General features: G+C 45.1%; 1 protein-coding gene across 1 annotated transcript in view; it reads left to right on the forward strand.

The window, feature by feature from the left end:
* LOC115117540 (golgin subfamily B member 1-like) overlaps positions 1 to 17,824 on the forward strand; it is a 57,620-nt gene extending 39,796 nt beyond the window's left edge. Inside the window, 7 exon segments of the mRNA XM_065012262.1 lie at positions 146 to 258; positions 5,893 to 6,097; positions 7,002 to 7,142; positions 10,480 to 10,577; positions 10,923 to 11,036; positions 15,229 to 15,343; positions 16,926 to 17,824. Of these exon segments, the coding sequence (XP_064868334.1) occupies positions 146 to 258; positions 5,893 to 6,097; positions 7,002 to 7,142; positions 10,480 to 10,577; positions 10,923 to 11,036; positions 15,229 to 15,343; positions 16,926 to 17,084 (945 nt within the window). The 3' untranslated portion in view covers positions 17,085 to 17,824.
* Positions 17,825 to 19,018: the final 1,194 nt, after the last annotated feature.

Below are 19,018 nucleotides of genomic sequence, written 5' to 3' on the forward strand. Positions count from 1 at the left end.
GCTAATCTACCTGTCATGGCTTTGGTGTGTGCAAGCATGACAATTTGGTTGTGTCGCAGGAATGCAGTTTTTTTGTGAGGTGTTCAAATGAGTCTCCTCAATGTGCGTTGTTGTTGTGTCTAGTGGTTTGTTTTGTCTATTGAAGGAGACGAGACAGAGGGTGGATGAGCTGCAGAGCGCCTTGCAGCAGGCACAGGCCTTCAAACTGCAGACTGAAACAGAAGTCAGCGGGTACCAGGCAGAGCTGGCTGAACTGAGGTAAGATCCTAACTGCACCTACAAAGATTTGAGTTGGCCATTTAAATTGTATTACTTCTGCCAATTGGGTTACTTTTGCACATTGGTGAGGTCAATGCTGTAAATCGAAAGCACTCAATGTGTTCTGAAAGATGAGACGTCGAGGATTATAATAAATATGTCTTTGATGTAATACAAGCAAACCACACACACACTCCAAATGTGCACTTCACATTGCAAAATTCACAGTATGGAAATGTATGATCTCAGTTTGATGTAGAATTACGAGGATGACGTGCCATCATACCCTGGGTTGTTCTAAACAGAATGTTTGCTTTATTGTGAAGAAAATGTGCAGTGGAACACGCACCTGAATGCCCTCACGACTCCATTCTTTGCTCATCAAAATGTGTGTGTTTCTCTGAAGTGCCTTGTGAAATCCTAACTCCGTGTAATCGTTTTTTAGAACTTGGCTAGTCTTGGTGGCAATAGAATGAGCATGTCCACCTGACCTAGACCGAGACAGTACTTGTGTAATGGTGGGGATGCAGGGCTGTGTTCCAAACTAAAAACTTCCACTGCGTTTGCTTCACTTTTATTTTATTTTAAATATATATTTTTGTATTTACTTAACCTTTATTTTATTATTATTATGTAACTTTCTCAATTGCACAGCTTGAAGGCTCTTTCTTTGATTGATACATGTATTGAAATTACTTAGGAACTGTTCACAGTTTGGAGAGGTGTGAGGCCTCATGGAGACACCAGTTAGACCTCTCACTCAAACCCACAGTTTGGAGAGGTGTGAGGCCTCATGGAGACACTAGTTAGACCTCTCACTCAAACCCACAGTTTGGAGAGGTGTGAGGCCTCATGGAGACACTAGTTAGACCTCTCACTCAAACCCACAGTTTGGAGAGGTGTGAGGCCTCATGGAGACACTAGTTAGACCTCTCACTCAAACCCACAGTTTGGAGAGGTGTGAGGCCTCATGGAGACACTAGTTAGACCTCTCACTCAAACCCACAGTTTGGAGAGGTGTGAGGCCTCATGGAGACACTAGTTAGACTCTCACTCAAACCCACAGTTTGGAGAGGTGTTAGACCTCTCACTCAAACCCACAGTTTGGAGAGGTGTGAGGCCTCATGGAGACACTAGTTAGACTTCTCACTCAAACCCACAGTTTGGAGAGGTGTGTGGCCTCATGGAGACACTAGTTAGACCTCTCACTCAAACCCACAGTTTGGAGAGGTGTGAGGCCTCATGGAGACACTAGTTAGACCTCTCACTCAAACCCACAGTTTGGAGAGGTGTGAGGCCTCATGGAGACACTAGTTAGACCTCTCACTCAAACCCACAGTTTGGAGAGGTGTGTGGCCTCATGGAGACACCAGTTCTCACTCAAACCCACAGTTTGGAGAGGTGTGAGGCCTCATGGAGACACTAGTCAGACCTCTCACTCAAACCCACAGTTTGGAGAGGTGTGAGGCCTCATGGAGACACCAGTTTGGAGACCTCTGCAAACCCACAGTTTGGAGAGGTGTGAGGCCTCATGGAGACACTAGTTAGACCTCTCACTCAAACCCACAGTTTGGAGAGGTGTGAGGCCTCATGGAGACACTAGTTAGACCTCTCACTCAAACCCACAGTTTGGAGAGGTGTGAGGCCTCATGGAGACACTAGTTAGACCTCTCACTCAAACCCACAGTTTGGAGAGGTGTGAGGCCTCATGGAGACACTAGTTAGACCTCTCACTCAAACCCACAGTTTGGAGAGGTGTGAGGCCTCATGGAGACACTAGTTAGACCTCTCACTCAAACCCACAGTTTGGAGAGGTGTGAGGCCTCATGGAGACACCAGTCAGACTTCTCACTCAAACCCACAGTTTGGAGAGGTGTGTGGCCTCATGTAGACACCAGTCAGACCTCTCACTCAAACCCACAGTTTGGAGAGGTGTGAGGCCTCATGGAGACACCAGTTAGACCTCTCACTCAAACCCACAGTTTGGAGAGGTGTGAGGCCTCATGGAGACACCAGTTAGACCTCTCACTCAAACCCACAGTTTGGAGAGGTGTGTGGCCTCATGGAGACACCAGTCAGACCTCTCACTCAAACCCACAATTTGGAGAGGTGTGAGGCCTCATGGAGACACCAGTCAGACCTCTCACTCAAACCCACAGTTTGGAGAGGTGTGAGGCCTCATGGAGACACCAGTCAGACCTCTCACGCAAACCCACAGTTTGGAGAGGTGTGAGGCCTCATGGAGACACTAGTTAGACCTCTCACTCAAACTCACAGTTTGGAGAGGTGTGAGGCCTCATGGAGACACTAGTTAGACCTCTCACTCAAACCCACAGTTTGGAGAGGTGTGAGGCCTCATGGAGACACCAGTCAGACCTCTCACTCAAACCCACAGTTTGGAGAGGTGTGAGGCCTCATGGAGACACCAGTTAGACCTCTCACTCAAACCCACAGTTTGGAGAGGTGTGAGGCACTAGTCAGACCTCTCACTCAAACCCACAGTTTGGAGAGGTGTGAGGCCTCATGGAGACACTAGTTAGACCTCTCACTCAAACCCACAGTTTGGAGAGGTGTGAGGCCTCATGGAGACACTAGTTAGACCTCTCACTCAAACCCACAGTTTGGAGAGGTGTGAGGCCTCATGGAGACACTAGTTAGACCTCTCACTCAAACCCACAGTTTGGAGAGGTGTGAGGCCTCATGGAGACACCAGTCAGACCTCTCACTCAAACCCACAGTTTGGAGAGGTGTGAGGCACAGTTTGGAGAGGTGTGAGGCCTCATGGAGACACCAGTTAGACCTCTCACTCAAACCCACAGTTTGGAGAGGTGTGAGGCCTCATGGAGACACCAGTCAGACCTCTCACTCAAACCCACAGTTTGGAGAGGTGTGAGGCCTCATGGAGACACTAGTTAGACCTCTCACTCAAACCCACAGTTTGGAGAGGTGTGAGGCCTCATGGAGACACTCCTCTCACTCAAACCCACAGTTTGGAGAGGTGTGAGGCCTCATGGAGACACTAGTTAGACCTCTCACTCAAACCCACAGTTTGGAGAGGTGTGAGGCCTCATGGAGACACTAGTCAGACCTCTCACTCAAACCCACAGTTTGGAGAGGTGTGAGGCCTCATGGAGACTCATGGAACCCAGTTAGTTTGTTTGGAGATGTGAGGCCTCATGGAGACACCAGTCAGACACTCAAACCCACAGTTTGGAGAGGTGTGAGGCCTCATGGAGACACCAGTTAGACCTCTCACTCAAACCCACAGTTTGGAGAGGTGTGATGGAGACACTCAGACCTCATCACTCAAACCTTTGTTTGAGAGGTGTGAGGCCTCATGGAGACACCAGTTAGACCTCTCACTCAAACCCCTCTCACAAACCCACAGTTTGGAGAGGTGTGGAGACACCAGCCTCAAACCCACAGTGGAGACACCAGTCAGACCTCTCACTCAAACCCACAGTTTGGAGAGGTGTGAGGCCTCATGGAGACACTAGTTAGACCTCTCACTCAAACCCACAGTTTGGAGATGGAGACACCAGTTAACCTCCTCTCACTCAAACCCACAGTTTGGAGAGCCCATGAGGCCTCATGGAGACACCAGTTAGACCTCTCAAAACCCAAGTTTGGAGAGGTGTGAGGCCCACAGTTTGGAGAGGTGTGAGGCCTCATGGAGACACTAGTTAGACCTCTCACTCAAACCCACAGTTTGGAGAGGTGTGAGGCCTCATGGAGACACTAGTTAGACCTCTCACTCAAACCCACAGTTTGGAGAGGTGTGAGGCCTCATGGAGACACTAGTTAGACCTCTCCCACTCAAACCCACAGTTTGGAGAGGTGTGAGGCCTCATGGAGACACCAGTTAGACCTCTCACTCAAACCCACTGGAGGTGTGAGGCCTCATGGAGACACTAGTTAGACCTCTCACTTCATGGAGACACTAGTTAGACCCATAAACCCACAGTTTGGAGAGGTGTGAGGCCTCATGGAGACACCAGTCAGACTTCTCACTCAAACCCACAGTTTGGAGAGGTGTGAGGCCTCATGGAGACACCAGTCAGACCTCTCACTCAAACCCACAGTTTGGAGAGGTGTGAGGCCTCATGGAGACACCAGTTAGACCTCTCACTCAAACCCACAGTTTGGAGAGGTGTGAGGCCTCATGGAGACACCCTCATGGAGACAGTTTGGAGACCTCATGGAGACACACTCAAACCCACAGTTTGGAGAGGTGTGAGGCCTCATGGAGACACCAGTCAGACCTCTCACTCAAACCCACAGTTTGGAGAGGTGTGAGGCCTCATGGAGACACTAGTTAGACCTCTCACTCAAACCCACAGTTTGGAGAGGTGTGAGGCACTCATGGTAGACTCAGACCTCACTCAAACCCACAGTTTGGAGAGGTGTGAGGCCTCATGGAGACACTAGTTAGACCTCTCACTCAAACTCACAGTTTGGAGAGGTGTGAGGCCTCACACTCAAACACACAGTTTGGAGAGGTGTGAGGCCTCATGGAGACACCAGTTAGACCTCTCACTCAAACCCACAGTTTGGAGAGGTGTGAGGCCTCATGGAGACACTAGTTAGACCTCTCACTCAAACCCACAGTTTGGAGAGGTGTGAGGCCTCATGGAGACACTAGTTAGACCACTCACTCAAACCCACAGTTTGGAGAGGTGTGAGGCCTCATGGAGACACCAGTAAGACCTATCACTTGTCATTTTATTGTCTTATGTTGCAATTACCCCAAATGTTGCGTGAATATTGTTATCATGTTACCAAATGTATACAGATGCTGTGAAAAGTAGAGTAAATGTAAAAATCACATAAAATGAACAAGTTTATTTTTGGATTCGGTCTTGTCAGATGAAATGTTGTCTCCTCACCTTTGTTCTGATCATTTCCCCATAATCTCCAAGGTGTTCCCTTTCAACTGCTACCATGATTGTACATAGCCCTATGCTTCTCATATTATTTTCTGTTAGAAAAATTACAATTTGGCCCTGTTCATATTTGCCAATTCCCCTGAGTGTAAATGGTGAACAAAGGCCCCGCTTCACATTTCACCAAAAAAATAGCAAATTATGTAATTGTTATGCAACAGACGGTATCTAGTTACCACAGTGGAAACTGTGTTGCTGCACCAGACAAAGTATTTAGCTCACCAGCAGGTGACAGCCCATCTATCTGTCCTCATGGTGTCCCTTCAGGTTGTCTCCCCACCCACACAGAGTTCTCCCAACCCCCACTCGCTCACATGCCCTGGCAGGTCCCTATGGTCAAGCACTATATGAGTTGTCACGTGGTGACAATCCCCTTCAGCTGCTAGATCTCCTGCCAATCCCATCTCCAATACAAACCAGGTCTCAATTCCATTAGTTAGAGAATTGAAAAAAAGGCACATCTATTTTCAATACACGTCTTCTATTGAGTGTGTTTGAAGTGGATTTGGAATGTCCCATGACCCAGGCCTCCATGTGTGTTCCTTGGTTTGCCCAGTAGTGGTTCACTGCTTACTACAGCCATACAAATAGATTGATTGTCCACTACTGAAGAAACCACACTACTGACTGGGTCCACCAGTGGGTCACTCAAGTGTTGCTGCAATGACCTCTGACCTCTGTTCTTCCCCAGGTCTGAGAGTAGCAGGCTGCAGGCTGAGTGCCAGCGTCTGGCTGGGGAGAGGAAGGAGACCATGGCCCTGGCGGGGAAGGATGTGTCTGATGACCCGTCACTGACCCAGCTCCAGGCAGAGAGAACTCAGCTGCAGAGTCACCTGCAGCGCTGCCTCTATGAGATCCAGCAGAGAGATCTGCACTGCCAGCAGCTCAACGCCAAGGTACTGAACACGCACTCACAAAACAACCCAAATCAGCTCTGCAACCAAGGTACTGAACACGCACGCACTCACAAAACAACCCAAATCAGCTCTGCAACCAAGGTACTGAACACGCACGCACTCACAAAACAACCCAAATCAGCTCTGCAACCAAGGTACTGAACACGCACGCACTCACAAAACAACCCAAATCAGCTCTGCAACCAAGGTACTGAACACGCACGCACTCACAAAACAACCCAAATCAGCTCTGCAACCAAGGTACTGAACACGCACTCACAAAACAACCCAAATCAGCTCTGCAACCAAGGTACTGAACACACACGCACGCACTCACAAAACAACCCAAATCAGCTCTGCAACCAAGGTACTGAACACGCACGCACTCACAAACAACCCAAATCAGCTCTGCAACCAAGGTACTGAACACGCACGCACTCACAAAACAACCCAAATCAGCTCTGCAACCAAGGTACTGAACACGCACGCACTCACAAAACAACCCAAATCAGCTCTGCAACCAAGGTACTGAACACGCACTCACAAAACAACCCAAATCAGCTCTGCAACCAAGGTACTGAACACGCACGCACTCACAAAACAACCCAAATCAGCTCTGCAACCAAGGTACTGAACACGCACGCACTCACAAAACAACCCAAATCAGCTCTGCAACCAAGGTACTGAACACGCACTCACAAAACAACCCAAATCAGCTCTGCAACCAAGGTACTGAACACGCACGCACTCACAAAACAACCCAAATCAGCTCTGCAACCAAAGTGATGAACACAGAAACCAACGCACAGGTATTGAATCAGTTTCCACTAAGTTCACCATACTCAACACAGATCTTCTCTCCTCCCAACCGCTCCTCTGTCCTCTTCTCATCTCCCTATCTCAGCTGCAGCAGGTGGTGGAGGAGAAAGGGGGGGTGTCGGCCCAGCTGAGGGCAGTGTCTCAGACGCTGAGAGACACCCAGAACCGCTGCTATTGGCTGGAGAACCAGGCCCTGCCTAACCAGCACCACCAGGGCCTTGCAAAGGTAGAAAGTCGAGTGTGTGTCTCAGGCTTGTCTGGTGTCTGAATGACTATAGTGTGTTTGTGTGTGTGTTTGTCTGGTATCTGTGTCTGACTTTGTGTGTATCCTTGTCCGTGTGTGTTTTAATGAATAGTAGCCTGGCTGTGCTCTGTGTCAGTAGGTTACTACAGTATATCACAAAAGTGAGCACACCCCTCATATTTTTGTAAATATTTGAGTATATCTTTTCATGTGACAACACTGAAGAAATGACACTTTGCTACAATGTAAAGTAGTGAGTGTACAGCTTGTATAACAGTGTAAATTTGCTGTCCCCTCAAAATAACGCAACACCCAGCCATTAACCTCTTACCTCTACCTGGGACGCTTGCGTCCCAACTAGAGCTCTGGAAATGCAAATGCGCTACGCTAAATGCTAATAGTATTAGTTAAAACTCAAAAGTTCATTAAAATACACATGCAGGGTATCAAATTAAAGCTACACTCGTTGTGAATCCAGGCAACAAGTCAGATTTTTTTAATGCTTTTCGGCGACAGCATGAGAAGCTATTATCTGATAGCATGCACCAATACACTACAACAGAAAAGCACAGCAGGGGACGTAAACAAAATAATTAGCATTTCATTACACAAACCGCACAATAAAATAGAAAACAGTCATTACCTTTCACCATCTTCTTTGTTGGCACTCCTAGATGTCCCATAAACACTATTGGGTCTTTATTTCGATTAAATCGGGCCATATAAAGCCAAGATATCGTTATATGTAGACTGTGTGATAAACGAAAAAACAGCGATTTCACAACGTAACGTCATTTTTTAAAATTCAAAAAGTAGACGATAAACTTTCACAAAACACTTCAAATACGTTTGTAATGCTACTTTAGGTATTAGTAAACGTTAATAAGCGATAAAAATCATCCGTAGGCGATGTACATATCATTAGCTGTCGTCTTGGAAAAAATTTCAGGAGAGAGCTCTTCCGGAATGATCTGGGCGGAGACCGGAGGTACGTCGTGCCCCTCTTTCGGTTCAACCAAGAATCAAAGAGGATTAAATTCACAAGATACTCGACTACATGGGGATGCTGTGGGAGTTGAATGCTCTGTCTTATCTAATTCGGCTCACTGTTAACAATTGCTGGAAGTGGCGCAAGGATATTTATTTCCATTTTCTGTGATCAGGTTTTCCTGCGCTTTCCGATGTAACGCACGTTATGTAATAGCCACAGTCGTGATTTAACCAGTTTTAAAAACGTCCGAGGGTTTCCTATACACACATTCTAACCATATGAACGTACTATATTCCTGGCATGAGTAGCAGGGCGCTGAAATGTTGCGCGATTTTTAACAAAATGTTCAAAAAAGTAGAGGGTAGGAACAACTAGTTAATGTCTAAACCGCTGGCAACAAAAGTGAGTACACCCCTAAGTGAAAATGTCCAAATTGAGCCCAAAGTGTCAATATTTTGTGGCCACCATCATTTTCCAGCACTGCCTTAACCCTCTTGGGCATGGAGTTCACCAGAGCTTGCACTCCTCCACCTTCCGTTTGAGGATGCCCCACAGATACTCAATAGGGTTTAAGTCTGGAGACATGCTTGGCCAGTCCATCACCTTTACCCTCAGCTTCTTTAGCAAGGCAGTGATCGTCTTGGAGATGTGTTTGGGGTCGTTATCATGTTGGAATACTGCCCTGCGGCCCAGTCTCCGAAGGGAGGGGATCATGCTCTGCTTCAGTATGTCACAGTACATGTTGGCATTCATGGTTCCCTCAATGAACTGTAGCCCCCCAGTGCCGGCAGCACTCATGCAGCCCCAGACCATGACACTCCCACCACCATGCTTGACTGTAGGTAAGACACACTTGTCTTTGTACTCCTCACCTGGTTGCCGCCACACACGCTTGACACCATCTGAACCAAATAAGTTTATCTTGGTCGCATCAGACCACAGGACATGGTTCCAGTAATCCATGTCCTTAGTCTGCTTGTCTTCAGCAAACTGTTTGCGGGCTTTCTTGTGCATCATCTTTAGAAGAGGCTTCCTTCTGGGACGACAGCCATGCAGACCAATTTGATGCAGTGTACGGCGTATGGTCTGAGCACTGACAGGCTGACTCCCCCACCCCTTCAACCTCTGCAGCAATGCTGGCAGCATTCATACGTCTATTTCCCAAAGACAACCTCTGGATATGACGCTGAGCACGTGCACTCAACTTCTTTGGTCGACCATGGCGAGGCCTGTTCTGAGTGGAACCTGTCCAGTTAAACCGCTGTATGGTCTTGGCCACCGTGCTGCAGCTCAGTTTCAGGGTCTTGGCAATCTTCTCATAGCCCAGGCCATCTTTATGTAGAGAAACAATTCTTTTTTTCAGATCCTCAGAGAGTTCTTTGCCATGAGGTACCATGTTGAACTTCCAGTGACCAGTCAGTATGAGGGAGTGTGAGAGCGATGACACCAAAAAATGAACACACCTGCTCCCCATTCACACCTGAGACCTTGTAACACTAACGAGTCACATGACACCGGGGAGGGAAAATGGCTAATTGGGCCCAATTTGGACATTTTCACTTAGGGGTGTACTCACTTTTGTTGCCAGCGGTTTAGACATTAATGGCTGTGTGTTGAGTTATTTTGAAAGGACAGCAAATTTACACTGTTATACAAGCTGTACACTCACTACTTTACATTGTAGCAAAGTCAAATCAAATCAAATGTTATTTGTCACATACACATGGTTAGCAGATGTTAATGCGAGTGTAGCGAAATGCTTGTGCTTCTAGTTCCGACAATGCAGTAATAACCAACTAGTAATCTAGCTAACAATTCCAAAACTACTACCTTATAGACACAAGTGTAAGGGGATAAAGAATATGTACGTAAAGATATATGAGTGAGTGATGGTACAGAGCGGCATAGGCAAGATACAGTAGATGGTATTGAGTGCAGTATATACATATGAGATGAGTATGTAAACAAAGTGGCATAGTTAAAGTGGCTAATGATACATGTATTACATAAAGATGCAGTAGATGATATAGAGTACAGTATATACATATGAGATGAATAATGTAGGGTATGTAAACATTATATTAGGTAGCATTGTTTAAAGTGGCTAGTGATATATTTTACATTTCCCATCAATTCCCATTATTAAAGTGTCATTTCTTCAGTGTTGTCACATGAAAAGATATACTCAAATATTTACAAAAATGTGAGGGGTGTGCTCACTTTTGTGATATACCGTATATGTATGTTTGCATATAACGTTGGACACATGCTCATCCTACTGAAGTGAATCAGCTCAAATGTCCTGCTGTTTGCTCTCCCGTCCAGCAGGGGGCGCTGTCTGTAGAAGTGGCTCCGGGAGCTCCCCAGGAGAGGAGCAGTGCTGTGGTAGACATGGAAGCACTGGAGGCCGGCGAGCTCAGGACCAGGTGACTCTCTGTCCCTTCGTCTGTCTCTCTCTCAAACTCTCTCTCGCTCTCTCACTTTCTTGGTATGTTTTGCTCTCTCGCTATTATGTTCTCTCTATTATGTTCTCTCTTTCTTTCTCTCGCTCTCTGTGTCCATGCATGGTTAGCCTGTTTACAGATCTGTTTGTGCTCTTGCCAACCATTGCTGTCAGTGTCAAGCCAAACAGTCTGCCAGTCTTCATATATATCAACAACCAATCAGTGACCTCTCATACGGTTTCATAGTGAACATTGAGAATACCGTGATGCCAGACTGTTTGGCATGAAGGAGTGTCAGAATGACTACATTGTGTGTGTGTGTTGCAGGCTGGTGGAGGTGGAGCAGAGCGTGGTTCAGCTAAGTGACAGTCTGGCTGAAGAGATGACCAGGAGAGAAGCAGCCGAGGAAGCTCTGGGACTGGCTGAGGACAGAGCCAAGAGGTGACACGCACACACACACACACTAATGCAGGGTTGAGACATGCTCTGGGACTGGCTGAGGACAGAGCCAAGAGGTGACACACACACACACACACACACACACACACACTAATGCAGGGTTGAGACATGCCTAGGGGAGAGGTCTGGTCTGAGAAGGAGGATAATATGTATTCTGTAGTACTGGGATAGGTAAAGATTTTGCCACAACTGGACACACACACACACACACTAATGCAGGGTTGAGACATGCTCTGGGACTGGCTGAGGACAGAGCCAAGAGGTGACACGCACACACACACACACACACTAATGCAGGGTTGAGACATGCCTAGGGGAGGGGTCTGGTCTGAGGAGGAGGATAATATGTATTCTGTAGTACTGGGATAGGTAAAGATTTTGCCACAACTGGACACACACACACACACACACACACACAGCTATTCTCACACTATGTGTGGGTGCCAGTCTGTTTGAGTTACCATGCCAACTCATTGTCATGACAAACAGCAGTCTGGCCTCACAGCATTCTCAACGTTCACTACAGCCATCACTGACATTAGGGGAGACGGCAGGAAATGTAGCTAATAAACTTTAATTTGACCATTAATAACATACACACTCTGTCTCTGTCTCTCACACTCTATCATGCTACCCGAACCGAACGCGTGCGCGAGCGTTGCAAAATAATAATGTTATTCAATCATTGCACCCACACTGCTCGCAAGCGCTAAAATAGAAGTTGCTTCTATTTGTGACGCTGAACGCAATGCAAGTCCTGCCTCTCCCATCTCCTCATTGGCTTTTAGAAGCATATACCCACATGGGTGATTGAAATATGAACAGAGGTCGGTCGGTTGGTTGTGGTAATACATCTTATTATGAAAGTTAGTTGCCAATCGCCATATAAAGTCCAAAGACAAGATTTCAATTTACATAATATGTACATCAACTTTTCAATTTACGTTACAAGCTTGCCTTACTCTCGTAAATGAGACTGGCAACTCTGACATTCTTGCTTAATGCTGCAGCTCCAAATTGACTGTAAATATCAGTATGGCAATAGCCACTGACTAGCCAGTAAGCTTTGAAACTATTCAACAATGCAAGCAACTTTTCCTCTAAAATATATTAACTACGCTCTTGAATAATGCAACCAAACCGTATCACACTCTTGAATAATGCAACCAAACCGTATTACACTCTTGAATAATGCAACCAAACCGTATTACGCTCTTGAATAATGCAACCAAACCGTATTACGCTCTTGAATAATGCAACCAAACCGTATTACACTCTTGAATAATGCAACCAAACCGTATCACACTCTTGAATAATGCAACCAAACCGTATTACACTCTTGAATAATGCAACCAAACCGTATCACACTCTTGAATAATGCAACCAAACCGTATTACACTCTTGAATAATGAATAATGCAACCAAACCGTATCACACTCTTGAATAATGCAACCAAACCGTATTACACTCTTGAATAATGCAACCAAACCGTATTACACTCTTGAATAATGCAACCAAACCGTATTACACTCTTGAATAATGCAACCAAACCGTATCACACTCTTGAATAATGCAACCAAACCGTATTACACTCTTGAATAATGCAACCAAACCGTATCACACTCTTGAATAATGCAACCAAACCGTATCACACTCTTGAATAATGCAACCAAACCACTCTTGAATAATCACACTCTTGAATAATGCAACCAAACCGTATTACACTCTTGAATAATGCAACCAAACCGTATTACACTCTTGAATAATGCAACCAAACCGTATCACACTCTTGAATAATGCAACCAAACCGTAATCACACTCACACTCTTGAATAATGCAACCAAACTGTATTACACTCTTGAATAATGCAACCAAACCCTATCACACTCTTGAATAATGCACAAACTCTTTGAATAATGCAACCAAACTGTATTACACTCTTGAATAATGCAACCAAACTGTATTACACTCTTGAATAATGCACACTCTTGAATAATGCAACCAAACCGTATTACACTCTTGAATAATGCAACCAAACCGTATCACACTCTTGAATAATGCAACCAAACCGTATCACACTCTTGAATAATGCAACCAAACCGTATCACACTCTTGAATAATGCAACCAAACCGTATTACACTCTTGAATAATGCAACCAAACCGTATCACACTCTTGAATAATGCAACCAAACCGTATTACACTCTTGAATAATGCAACCAAACCGTATCACACTCTTGAATAATGCAACCAAACCGTATCACACTCTTGAATAATGCAACCAAACTGTATTACACTCTTGAATAATGCAACCAAACTGTATTACACTCTTGAATAATGCAACCAAACTGTATTACACTCTTGAATAATGCAACCAAACCGTATTACACTCTTGAATAATGCAACCAAACCGTATCACACTCTTGAATAATGCAACCAAACCGTATCACACTCTTGAATAATGCAACCAAACTGTATTACACTCTTGAATAATGCAACCAAACTGTATTACACTCTTGAATAATGCAACCAAACCGTATCACACTCTTGAATAATGCAACCAAACCGTATTACACTCTTGAATAATGCAACCAAACCACTCTTGAATAATGCACACTCTTGAATAATGCAACCAAACCGTATTACACTCTTGAATAATGCAACCAAACCGTATTACACTCTTGAATAATGCAACCAAACCGTATCACACTCTTGAATAATGCAACCAAACCGTATCACACTCTTGAATAATGCAACCAAACCCTATTACACTCTTGAATAATGCAACCAAACCGTATCACACTCTTGAATAATGCAACCAAACCGTATCACACTCTTGAATAATGCAACAATTCACAAGCATGTGCAGACAATTAAAGCTAATGCAACTCTTTTCTCGTTCTTGCAACTTATTACACTCTTGAATAATGCACGAATAATGCATATTAATAATGCAAAAACTTAGCTTGCAAGATGTAGCTTGCAATGGGGAGCAGGTAGCCCAGCGTTTAAGGGCCTTGTACAGGTAACCAAGCGTTTGCTGGTTCGAATCCCAGAGCCGAAAGGTGAAAGAAATCTGCTAGTGTGCCCTTAACCCTAACTGCTCATGTAAGTCACTCTGGATAAAAAAAGTAAGACAATAATACGGCTAGTCAGCTATGCTAGCTAGTAACGTTAGCATATCAAACGTTAACGTTTACATTTACATTTAAGTCATTTAGCAGGTCTTAATCCAGAGCCGACTGAAAGAAATCTGCTAGTGCATTCACCTTATGACATCCAGTGGAACAGTAGTGCATCTAAATCTTTTAAGGGGGGTGAGTCAGCTATGCTAGATTAACGTTATCCTATCCTAGGTATTCCTTTACCCCTCTCATACGAAAAGTATAGTTTCAGCATATTAAAGTCACCTTTCAACAAACCAGGCTTCATTTGATCAATATCGTGGAAGTTATTATATGTGGTAAATGAGTACTTTGATAAATCCCCTAGTGAGTTGATCAGCTCCTTGCCTGGATGTTGGCTCAGAGCAGCCAAGGGAGGAAAAACACTGTTGAGCATCACTTTCTTAAATATACAGCGATCATTTCAGAATGTAGCAGGCTGTTACTGCAGTTTCAGGTGAAAACTCAATAAACTATACATTGAAAATGCTGTTTACACTGTCCTGCTTAGAGGGGTGCAGCTGTGGGGTGAGTGCTGTGCGTGAACTCCGGAGGTATCGTTTGAGACGTGAGAAATACGTAACTTTACATTACAGTAATGTCTCTCGAGAATCAATACCTCTCGAGAATCTCTAGAAATTCTTCTTAATTCTGGTGAATAAGAATAGACCCTTAGCTCCTACTCTCAAGAATCTTTCAAAATGATTCTTAATTCTCATCAATGAGAATAGACCCTTTCTCTTTGGCACATGTTCCTACTTTCTGACACAGGTGCTTTTTAAATAGACCGGTCAGTAGTTGTTATGGTAACGGTTCATGATGATTTGATGATGATGTGAATGGTTGTCGCTGTGGTACTTTTGGTTGTTGTTGCAGAAGCACATGAATAAAGTCATTTGATGGTGTATGTGGATACTATGAAAGTGAACTGTGTGATCGGGTGTATTCATTCCGCCGATTAATTAAATTCACACACACACTTAGTAGTAAAGGCGTCTCTTTCCTCTCCAGCGTTGACTCCAGTCCATCCAGGACGACCCAGAGAGACTTCAGCATCCAGCTGGATACAGAGGAGGAGTGGGAGGCCCTCATCCTCAACCCCAACGAACCCCTGGTCACACGCAAGGTCAGTGTTACTCACAAAACTTAAATTAGTCGATGTCTTGCAATCCTGTGGAAAGTTATTTGGCATCATTTTAAAAGTCCCCATTCAAATCGGTCTGGTTAAGCCAGGGATGTCTGTTTCTTTGCATGGGCTGCATCTCAATCCAATTCATTTGTATTTTTTTTGCCACCGTGGCCTGTCAGTGTAACTGCTAAACTGCTTGCTGTACACTGTTTTGTTTGATTATACACATGGATTGGATTGTGGGTTTACTAACGTGTTAGTTCTAGGTTGACGTTAACCTTAATATGGTGACAATAATGAAGGCTGAGTAGCGGTTTGGCTTGGAGACGGTTTTTGTTGTTGCACCTGGTCACAGACCACTGTTATGCACTGAAGTCCACAAGCGAAGGAAAAGGTGAGAGGAGGAGAGCCTGTAGATGCCAGAAGGAATTCTGTTTCAAAACGTTTCTTGATAAATGGAAGCAAATATGGGCCTCCTGAGTGGCGCAGTGGTCTAAGGTACTGCATCGCAGTGCTAGCTGTGCCACTAGAGATTCTGGGTTCGATACCAGGCTCTGTCGCAGCCGACCGCGACCGGGAAACCCATGGGGCGGCACACAATTGGCCCAGCGTCGTCCGGGTTAGGGGAGGGTTTGGCCGGCAGGGATCGACCTTCGCCTCTCCCGAGTCCGTACGGGAGTTGCAGCGATGAGACAGGACTGGAACTACCAATTGGAAACCACGAAATTGGGGAGAAAACGGTAAAAAAAAAAAAAAGGAGAAAGAAAAAATGGAAGCAAATGAAATGGGGAGAGACTTTGTCCAAAGAAAATGTAGTTTTCCATTTTGCAACTGTTTGGACTAATGATTACACCCCAGATCAGCTAAACGCAGGCAGGTGTGTTCAAGGCTGCATTGCTTGCTGTGCACTGTTTTGTGTGATTATATGCAGCCTGTCTGTCATTTTGATTACCAAAATTTGTCTCTCGACCTGTGCAACTACGTTATAAACTTTCATTTGTAGGCTAGGAGGGTGTAGCAACATCATGATACGTATACGGCAAAGTTGAGTATCTTGTAGGAGCCTAAATCTATCGATGTTACATTTAGCTGGGTGAATAGAATATGAATGACATCATCCATTATGATGTAATAGAAATAAGGCCATGCACCAAAAAACAACATCCTCCCTAATCTTAAACGGCACCGGCCGCCACCGATGCAGAACTACCTGGTCCCAGATCTGTTTGTGCTCTTGTCAGCACCCCTGGAGAAAGGCAGAAATCATGTTGGGGCTGGTTTAGATATTGAATTCAACAAATGTAAAAAGAATCAAGCTAAAACGGGTGTTTTTTGACATGTGCATCCTCATTCTACTATGTGCTCTGGCCAACTCCATTACTGTCATTGCAAGGCAAACGTGTTTCTCATGACAAGGAGTTGACATGATGGCACAAGCAGACTGGCACTCAGGCTAGGACTGTTCTTCTTGACTCACCAATCATCAATCACATGTATGATGACCAATGGTAACCAATATGATTACCAATGCCTGTTTGATGAACGACTCTCCCTCTCCTCCCCTCCCTCTCCTAACCAGGTGAAAGGCGGGATGCTGGCCTGCAGGCGCTGGCTTCGGGGGCGGAGCCTGTACTGCTCCAAGCTGCTGACATCACGGGCCCGCTCGCGCTACCTCTTCCTTGGCTACCTGCTGATTCTGCACGTGGCTGTCCTCATGTGCCTCACCGGCGCCCTCTAGTGCCGTGGGGGTGAAAACAATCACAAATTGCAGATAGAAATATAATTTATAGAGCAGACTGAGGCACGTTTCCTCCATGACAAAGACGGTTTGTTCTGCGCAATGTTTTTCTATGTAGTTCACTTGACGCTGGGGGTGTTAACATTGCAGATACAAATGTCATGTGTAGACAAGACACCATGGCCCGTTTCCTCCACGACAAAGAGGAATGTCTGTTCTACTCCATTTCGAGGTAGTTAACCATGTCTTTTTCCCCTGGAATGTTATTCCACCTTTCAGAATAAGCTGCAGGTTTTTGTCTAGTATCCAGAGTTTTCAGAAGAGTGAGGGCTTTTGGGGTGTGTCTCAAGTCTTGTCGGCTTCCCTCGCCTCCTTCCCTTGGTTCTCACTGGTCTGAAAAGAAAATGGACAGCTGAAAGTGGGTCCTTTGGTTAGATCCTACCTTCTTGTTTTCACCCATTTTTTTTGTCAGATCAGTGCAGATGGAGGCGAGAGGAAGAAGACTGTTATTGACTATTAAGACTCAGCCTTTGGAGTGTCTCAGGAGAAAGTGCCGTTTCGATCCTGTCTGTTATGTGTTAAAGCCTGAGACGGAACAGAAAGCCATATCCAATCTACATGAATGCTAGCCTAAAACGTGCGTACGTACGTGTGTGTGTGTGTGTTTGAAACACATTTGTGTGCGCAGGTGTGTGTGTTCATTTGCACGTGTACAAGAAATAAACACTAGTCCACTGTAACCTCATTTAGATTATCCTTGGAGAACAAAGACTGGTGTAAGTCTAAGATGATTCATCAACAACATGATGGAACTGCCCCACTCAGACTGATGCTGATGTCTGGCAAGACACAGATACGGTATTTCAGGAGAGAAGGGTGGAAAAAGCCAATAGTACTATTTCTGTAAAGATACCTATGTAATTGCACTGCTGCTCAACCCTTCTCCCCAATACCAAACCCACTGTGTGCTCAAACTGGCACGACCAGGCCATGGCACAATGTTCCCTTTGGCACCCCCTGGTGTCTCCTGGGTAATAACTGTCTCATGGTGGCCTTGGCACAATTATAAGGTCTATTCTATAGCTGCTGCATTCAAAGCTATGCACTAAAACTCTCATCAGGGGGTGTTTTTTCCCTTCTCTCCTTCAGCAAAGATATTCAACATAATGTAAGGCCAGGAGTTTTATCTGACCACGTGTACTGATAAGGAAATACTGATCTGGACCCTAGTAATATGATCTAACTGGACCCTAGTAATAGGATCTATCTGCACCCTAGTAATAGGATCTAACTGGCCCCTAGTAATAGGATCTAACTGGCCCCTAGTAATATGATCTAACTGGACCCTAGTAATAGGATCTATCTGCACCCTAGTAATAGGATCTAACTGGACCCTAGTAATATGATCTTACTGGACCCTAGTAATAAGATCTATCTGGACCCTAGTAATAGGATCTAACTGGACCCTAGTAATAGGATCTTACTGGACCCTAGTAATAGGATCTAACTGGACCCTAGTAATAGGATCTAACTGGACCCTAGTAATAGGATCTAACTGGACCCTAACTGGACCCTAGTAATAGGATCTATCTGGACCCTAGGGATCTAACTGGACCCTAGTAATAGGATCTAACTGGACCCTAGTAATAGGATCTAACTGGACCCTAGTAATAGGATCTAACTGGACCCTAGTAATAGGATCTAACTGGACCCTAGTAATAGGATCTAACTGGACCCTAGTAATAGGATCTAACTGGCCCCTAGTAATAGGATCTAACTGGACCCTAGTAATAGGATCTTACTGGCCCCTAGTAATAGGATCTAACTGGACCCTAGTAATATGATCTTACTGGACCCTAGTAATAAGATCTATCTGGACCCTAGTAATAGGATCTATCTGGACCCTAGTAATAGGATCTAACTGGACCCAAGTA

Source organism: Oncorhynchus nerka, linkage group LG27, assembly GCF_034236695.1.
Source record: "Oncorhynchus nerka isolate Pitt River linkage group LG27, Oner_Uvic_2.0, whole genome shotgun sequence".
NCBI classification, from domain to species: Eukaryota; Metazoa; Chordata; class Actinopteri; order Salmoniformes; family Salmonidae; genus Oncorhynchus; species Oncorhynchus nerka.